Source organism: Myotis lucifugus, unplaced genomic scaffold (genome assembly GCF_000147115.1).
Source record: "Myotis lucifugus unplaced genomic scaffold, Myoluc2.0 scaffold_6758, whole genome shotgun sequence".
NCBI lineage: Eukaryota > Metazoa > Chordata > Mammalia > Chiroptera > Vespertilionidae > Myotis > Myotis lucifugus.
The window spans coordinates 1-8,276 of NW_005877806.1; the positions used below are offsets into that span (position 1 = coordinate 1).

At 51.8% G+C, this 8,276-nt stretch overlaps 1 protein-coding gene across 1 annotated transcript; it reads left to right on the plus strand.

Annotated features, from left to right (window-relative positions):
* Nucleotides 1-2,241: 2,241 nt before the first annotated feature.
* On the plus strand, nt 2,242-7,953 carry LOC102435834 (tRNA wybutosine-synthesizing protein 4-like; the record flags this gene model as incomplete). Its single annotated transcript, XM_014451046.2, has 3 exons — nt 2,242-2,439; nt 3,182-3,273; nt 7,137-7,953. Coding segments are annotated over 3 exons (651 nt in total), but the record flags the coding sequence as incomplete, so codon positions are not given.
* Between the last annotated feature and the right edge of the window lie 323 nt (nt 7,954-8,276).

The window sequence follows — 8,276 nt, forward strand, 5'->3', positions numbered from 1 at the left end:
AGGTGGGTCCTGGGGGGTTGATTTCCTCCTCCCTCTGTGACTGGGGGCGGTCCTCAGACTCAGTCTTCAGTCCTGGCGAGTGGGCGCAGTGCAGCTGGCCTCCTCGGTCTTCTCTCTGCTGTGAATAATTCCGGGGAGCCTGCTGCGTGCAGGATGTCACTCCTGGGGAAAATGAATCCGCTCTCCCTGTGCTCCCCACATCTCGGCTGTCTGCCGTTTCGTTCACCTGGCTTCACTGGTGTGTTCCTCTATCCAACAGCACCGAGGGGGGTGGGGCGGTTCAGCGAGTTTAGGCCAGAGACCCTGTCACTTTGGAGCAGGCCTGGGAATGGGCCAATGCCCAATCTGTTGTCCACACTGCCCCCAAACCGGTTCCGATCCCCCCACAACTTAGTAATTTTATCACAAATACAAATCACCTGCATCCTCGTGTATTAATGCTCACATGCCTTACATTAGTTCCTAACTAGTTTAAAATGACAAAACCACGTAGATGATGACAACTACAATAATGATAATAATAGCGAATGCTATGCTGAGAGTTTCACACGTGTTAACTTATTTAATCACAGCAACCCACAGGGTAGGTCCTTGTCCTCGTGGTTTTACAGGTGAGGGGACTGAAGCACCGTGGGTAGGCAGCTTGGTCAGAGTCTCCCAGCGGTCAGATGTCGGGCCGGGACTCACACTCGGGCAGTGCAGCGAGGGAGTGTGTGTGACAAACGCCCCCCCCCCCCCCCCGAATGAACAGTGTGCCATCCGACGCCTAGTGCCATGTAAGCCATACACATGCAGCACAGGAGAAAACCCTGGCCCCCTGACCTGTTACGGTGAATCTTTGCCACTTTGTATATGACAACGTCACAGTGCATATATGCCGTAATAGGTGATGTGCTGTGGCGTTTGTGCACATACAGAATTTAATTATTATTATTATTATTAAAAAATATATATTTTATTGATTTTTTTACAGAGAGGAAGGGAGAGGGCTAGAGAGCCAGAAACATCGATGATAGAAACATCGATCAGCTGCCTCCTGCACACTCCCCACTGGGAACGTGCCCGCAACCAAGGTACATGCCCTTGACTGGAATCGAACCTGGGACCCTTGAGTCCGCAGGCCAACGCTCTATCCACTGAGCCAAACCGGTCAGGGCTTTAATTATTTTTTTAACTTTTTATAAGTGCCTGTAGTACAATAGACAGTGTTGCGTGTGGTTTTTTTTAACCCTTAACTGAGAATATTTTTCCATTGATTTTTAGAGAGTGGAAGAGGGAGGGAAAGACAGAGAGAAATATCAATGTGAGAGAAACACATCAATTGGTTGTTTCCCACATGTGCCCCGATCAGGGCCCGAGCCAGGGAGGAGCCTGCAATCGAGGTACTTGCCCTTTGGTCTGCAGGCCGATGCTCTATCCACTGAGCCAAACCAGCTAGACCTTAATTAGAGTGTTTCACACAAGTTTTTTTTTTTTTTTATCCAAAAGTAACACTACATCCAGAATAGAAATATATCAAATAGTACAGAAGGGCAGACAAGGAATGTAAGTCTCTCCTACCCCCAACCTCAGCCCTCTCACCTGGGAAGCCACTTTGCCAGATTCCAGAATTTTTCTATGCATATGCAAATGTAGAGATTTTTTTTTTTCTTAAAGGCAGATGGGAGAATACAGTAGACATTCCCCTGGACCAGTGGTTCTCAACCTTCTGGCCCTTTAAATACAGTTCCTCATGTTGTGACCCAACCATAAAATTATTTTCGTTGCTACTTCATAACTGTAATGTTGCTACTGTTATGAATTGTAATGTAAATATCTGATATGCAGGATGGTCTTAGGTGACCTCTGTGAAAGGGTTGTTCAACCTCCAAAGAGTCGCAACCCACAGGTTGAGAACTGCTGCCCTGGACCTCTTTTTTTCAGGAGTTCTTAGAGCTTAGAGATCATTGCATAGTGGGTGTGTGTGTCTTTCCTGCTTCCCCGGCTCTGTGGTATTCCATCGTGTAGAACATGCAGAATTTACTGCGCTCGGGTGATGCGTTTAGCTCTTGGACTCCCCGATCTGCAGCGCTACAGCGGACACCCTTGCACCTCCGTGCACATGGGCAGGTGCACCTGCAAGAGAGGCTGGGCCCGGGCCGGTTCTCGCGGGGGGCGGGGTGGGGGAGGGTACAGCTGCCTCCAGGGGCCGCTGGTTCATGCCCCCATCCGCGCTGCGTGGCCTGCACTGGGTACCCACAGACCTCAGCCCTCACTGTGAGAAGGAGGGTGCTGTTGTATTTTGCGTGTGTGAGAGAACACCCTAATGGCGATGCCTGGCTGCTCTTCCCTCCCCAGGTGAACATGGATGACCGGTTTGGGCAGATCATGGTCGAAAACCTGCGGAGACGACAGTGTGACCTGGCGGGGGTGGAGCCCTGCAAGTCCTTAGAGTCCCAGGTCAGAGCAGAGGCGGGCATCCCCTCACACCCTTGGCCAGCCTCGCAGGCGGAGCGCCCGGCCGCGGGCCAGGCTCGTGCGGCCACCAGTTCTCACGCTAGTGCAGTCCAACCCTGCTTCCCATGTTGGTATCAAATGCGTATTTCCTACACCCTATTATTTACCTTTTTATTATGCATTTTTCAAACAACGGAGAAGTAGAGGGAATAGTAAAACCAGCAGCCATGTCCCATCAGCCAGCTTCAATAATTAATATTCTGTAAATACTGCTCATTCCCTCCAAACTTTTATTGGTGGTGGTATTGGACTGTTTTAAGGCAAATCCCAGATCGTATATCATTTCCCTCCTAAATACTCAGTATAAATCTCCATAGACCAATAGGAATGATGATACCATGATTACAGCTTGGAAACTGGCAGTAACTCCTTCGTAGCTTCTAACACCCAGTTCATGTTCAGTTTTCCGCAGTTATTTTTTAAAATGTTCAGAGTTGGTGCATTTGAATCTTTTTTAATTTTTTTTTTTTTTTGCTGAAGAGATACCTCCCACTCTGCCCTCATTTAAATAGGCACTGCATGTTCAGTGTAGGACATTGGGAAATAAAAAGAAGGAAGACAGTAGGGGCCAGGATGGGCTTTTGAAGGAGGAGGCATGTAAGGAATTGTCAGTGGTTAGAGACGCCCGCATTCACGACGGTGCCTTGTGGCTCTCCATTCTCTCCACTCTCCTCGCACGGCTCAGAAGGAGCGGTTCCTGTCGAACGGGTGGGAAACGGCGTCGGCCGTGAACATGATGGAATTGTACAGCCGGCTACCTCGGGCCGAAGTCAGCAGGTACGGCCCCTGTCCTGTCCTCTCACGTAGACTCCTCGTGAATCACGTTGCCCTCCTGGTACACATTAGACACTCCGCCCGACGGGAACGAGGCAGCTCTCAGCCGAGATCGGGTTTGCGCCCAAACAGGTGACCTGCATCCACCCGAAGCGGTGACCCTGCAGGGCTCCCAGGGCTGCCTCCAGGTGGACACTGGGTGATCCTCGTGGTTGGAGTGGGAGGGAAGGTCTCTCACAGGTTTTTAAATGGGCTTTTCCTCTCATTGTAACAGAAATACACGCTGGTTCTAAAAAAGTTTTCAGGCATGTAAAGCAGTTGAGGTTTAAAGTGCTTTCTGCACCCAGGCCTCCAGAGAGCCATTCACAAGTGGGCGCCCCCTTCTCTCACCCACGCCCTCTGAGGGCCGCTCACAAGCGGGTGCCCCCTTTCTCTGCACCTATAAAGAGAAGTGCTTATTGGCAGATTAGTGTTTTTTAATTGGTAGATTCATATTACATGTGTGTCTACAAACCACCTTGCTTTCTAACAAACCTAACAATAAGTTATATTTATCTTTACCTATCACAGCAGTGCGGTCCCTGTAGCCAGAGGGTGTATCACTCCTGTGGTGTGTGGACGTGTGGGTGGGTGGTGGTGTCCTGTGTTTTATTTTGTTTCAGTTCCCTGTTATACAACCACTGCTGGCCCGGCCGGTGTGGCCCAGTGGATTGAGCATTGTCCCGTGCACCAGGAGGTCATGGTTCAGTTCCTGGTCAGGGCACATGCCCAGGTTTCGGGCTCGATCCCCAGTAGCGGGTGTGCCGAAGGCAGCCCATCAGTGTTTCTCTCTTTTCCTTTCCCTTCTCTCTCTAAAAAAAACCCACAATAAAAACATATTTAAAAAACACCACTGGGGGGCACGTGGCCATGCTCACCTCTGGCCAGTGTGGGCGCCAGCGTGTTCGGTTTCTGTCATCATTCTGTACTTCTGCTCTGTGCTTCCTCCTGCCTTTGGGGACCCACAGGTAGAGTTGTTGGTCTCTTGCCAGATACTGAGAAAATACTGGGTCTTGCTCTCCACAGCCCTTCTTAACTGTGGGAAGCACGACTTGTTTCCAGTCTGTACGTCAGATCCTTGAAGGGCTGTCTCCACGTGATCCGGCCGATGCCTCCTGGGTTGTTCTAGTTTTCCATCCCCATGGGCTGGTCTCCACTGGCTTCATGTCAGGAGGACTGTTGTGAAGAGCCCTGGTCTGGCGCCTGTGACGGCACGGGGCTCGCGGCTGTCCTGGGAGCCCGGGGAGGCGTCTCACCGCCTGGGCCACCGGGCAGCGGCTCCGGGGCAGCCCGTCTCATGTCGCCAAGGCCTTTGCAGACACGTGTCCCAACAGAGGGGGGTGAGGGGGACAGCTCTGGTGTGTCTGCCCTGGGCTACGGTCCTCCCCACTCTGAACGCCATGTAGTTGGTGTCCACGTTCGCCAAGGGCTTTGGAGGGTATGTGCATGAAAAGCCCAAGGCAGGCCCGTTGACCGAGCCGGTGCTGCCTGCGCAGTGTGTGCTACGCCCTTTCTAAGCACAAGAGGAATAACTGGCCCGAACCGGGCAGAGATGAGCCTGCGTGTGGCGTTCGCAGCCGAGCTTGGAGGTCACCTCCTTGGTAGGGTGCTGGTTTCTTCTGGAACTTGATATTAGGACGCCTGCCTTGAATGTCTTCTGATTCGTTGGGAACATCAGTTAGGAAGCAACCCAAGTCCTTTATGGATAAACATTCTCACTTCAGATGTGACCCTTAGGCCTGAATACCGAGGCAGGAACACACACACGTACAGAAACGTGAGACGTGCACAAATGTGCACTTACGCACCCCCTCCCCCACCCCCACACACAGCCTGGGCAAAAGGCAGTGCCCAGTGCTGCTGTTGGCTATTGTGAATAGTAGGAATATGGGTCATGTTTTATTTTTTTCATACTTTTTGGAAATGCCTGAATTCCACCCCCACCCCCCACAGTGTGTGCATATGGCAGAAAATATTTTAAAAACCCATATCATATATTTGTGCATGTTTCAGTGTGTGCATACCTTCAAAAAGTTTACATTTAAATGCTGTTTTGAAAAAAATCATACAAACGTGATTAAGAAAAAGAAACGAGCAAAAACAAAAGCCCTCACCCTACTCACTGCTCGCCACTACCTCCTGGCGGTGTTGTCTGTGTTTCCAAGATGGTCTGCTCTGTGCACGTATGAGCCCACCCTCTCTGCATAGCGGCAGTAAACCACGCACCTTCCTGCCTGAGCCGCCTGCTGTCTAAAGGCCGTGCTGCGTCCCAGAGGCTGTCCTGCAGGCTGCAGGCGTCCGTGCGTGCTGGACCCGCCAGCGTCTCTAGGTCAGGGTCTTCGCTGTCCCTGTGTGGCAGCCGGAAGCTTCGGTGAGTGCTCTGGGACTCCGGCCGGAGCAGGTGCAGGGTAGGGCATCCCGCTGCGAGCTGACAGGTGCCACTGTCCTGGCAGGACGGCGCCTCCCCAGTCCTCTCCACGGCATGCTGGCCTTGTGATCCTCGTCCGTCTGAGAGGTAGGAAGGTGTCAAGTATTTAAATCTACATTTCTTTTCTCCAAAGTGAAATTGAAAACCTCTTGTTCTTCTTTTCTAGTGGTCTCGTCTCTTAAAAATTAAAGTATAGCTGACATATAGCATTATATAAGGTCAGATGACAGCATAGCGATCAAACATGTATATACATCACTGTTTACGCTCTGCTGTGGATTAAATTCTGTAACTTATTTATTTTAAACTGGCACTGATTTGTATTTTATTCTTATTTATATTCAAGTTAATCCTCCCCCGAGGATATTTTTTTCCCATTGCTTTTTAGAGAGAGTGGAAGGGAGGGAGGGATGGGGAGAGAGAGATAAACTTCGATGTGAAAGAGACACATTGATTGGTTGCCTCCTGCATTCTGCCTGACCAGGGCCAGGGATCAAACCTGTAATCCAAGAACATGCCCTTGACTAGGAATTGAACCTGTGACCATTGGGTGTGCTGGCTGACACTCTTAACCACAGAGCAACACGGCCAGGACAAACTTTTATTGATATTTAGAGGAAAGGAGGGAGGATGGAGAGAAGTCAGAGGAAAGAGAGGAAGAGGGAGAAACATCGAAGTGAGAGAGAAACATGAATGCGAGAGAGCAATGTTGATCAGTTGCCTCCTGTGCCCACCCTTACCGGGAGTTGAACCTGCGACCTGGGTATGTGCCCTGACCAGACTCGAACCCACCACCTTTTGGTGTACGGGACAAGGCTCCAACCATCTGAGCCACCAGCCAGGGATGTAACCTATTTAAGTGGAAGTGTGTGCCTCTATCCCCTTCACCTTTTCATTCTTCCCCCACCCCATCCATCTTTTAAATGAACTTTTGAAGTTTTTCGTATTGAAGTACAACAGCTCTTTATGCAGCAAGGGAATCTACCTTGGTTATTTACGTTGCAAATATTTTTTCTAGGTTATCTTTTGATTTTGCTTATGGTGCTTTTCCTTCTTTTTCATTGATTTTTTTACAGAGAGGAAGGGAGAGGGATAGAGAGTTAGAAACATCGATGAGAGAGAAACATCAATCAGCTGCCTCCTGCACACTCCCCACTGGGGATGTGCCCGCAACCCAGGTACATGCCCTTGACGGGAATCAAACCTGGGACCCTTGAGTCTGCAGGCCGACACTCTATCCACTGAGCCAAACCGGTTAGGGCGCTTCTTTTTAATAAAAATAAGTTACCGTGGAAGCGCTCCGTAGCTACTCCTTGTAGGCTCTCACGTGGTCTGTGTCCTGTGCGCCTGGTCCTCGCTGTTAACCGTGCTCACCGTCTGTTCTGTGTTGACTCTGCAGGATCGAGTCCCTCGAGTTCCTGGACGAGCTGGAGCTCCTGGAGCAGCTCATGTGCCACTACTGCCTGTGCTGGGCCACCCGCGGGGGCAGCGAGCTAGGTACCGTGCACCCTGTCTTCGCCCCAAAGTGGGGACCTTTTACTCTGCAAGGAAAGTACGACATCCGAGCTTTGAGTGCAGAGGGCACTAGCGCCCGTGCCTGTGCCCGGGACCGTCTCGGGATTGGCCATCATGTCCCGTGTCCCACACACAGAAGCGGGAGAGGTGTCAGGGAGAGCCCGAACCAAACCAGCCAGCCACCCCGTGCAGGTGTGCGCAGGATCGCCGCAGGGAGGCGGAAGACCTTGCGTTTAAAGCAATAGTGATCTTAATCAAAGTGACCAGGGTCTGTCTTCATTAGCTCATACCCATGTCTCCTGGGTGGTAAACACGGACCGGTGTCTCTCATCCACTGCGGGCGACGCTGCCCAGCCGGTCGAGCAGGGCTTCCCTGGTGCTCCTGGCACCGGGGCCTTGGTCCAGTTTCTCCTCACAGCTTCCCACGTGGCCCTGCTTCCTCGGGGCGCCTGCAGACTGTGGAGAGTGCTTTAGATCCCAGCTCGGGCCTTGAACGTGGTAACTGCCCCGCAGGCTTCCTACAGATGTGACCCAGGGAGGGGCAGCTGTAGTCAGGCAGCTGATGCAGCGGGAGAACATGACCAAGGCCAGCTCTGACCCCGTGAGAAACTGCAGGCTGGCATGAGGCGGTTAATCATTGCCCCGGGCCTGTCTCCCCACTGCTTTATAAATTTACTCAGCTGTGCAGCTCAGCCCACAACACCCTTTTCTATTTGTTTTTTTATTTAAAACTAGAGGCCTGGTGCATGACATTCGTGCACTTGGGGGGGGGGTGGTCCCCTCAGCCTGGCCTGCGCCCTCTCGCAGTCTGGGACGCCTCGGGGGATATCCGACTGCCGGCCCAGGGGGAGTGGGTCTAGGCTGGCAGTTGGACATCCCCTGAGGGGTCCTTAGTGTTGCTGCGGAGGCAGGAGAGGCTCTCACCATCACGCTGCACTCGCCAGCCGTGAGCCTGGCTTCTGGCAGAGCGGTGCTCCCCGTGTGGGAGTGTACTCACAGCAAGGGGGCAGCTCTGCATTGAGCG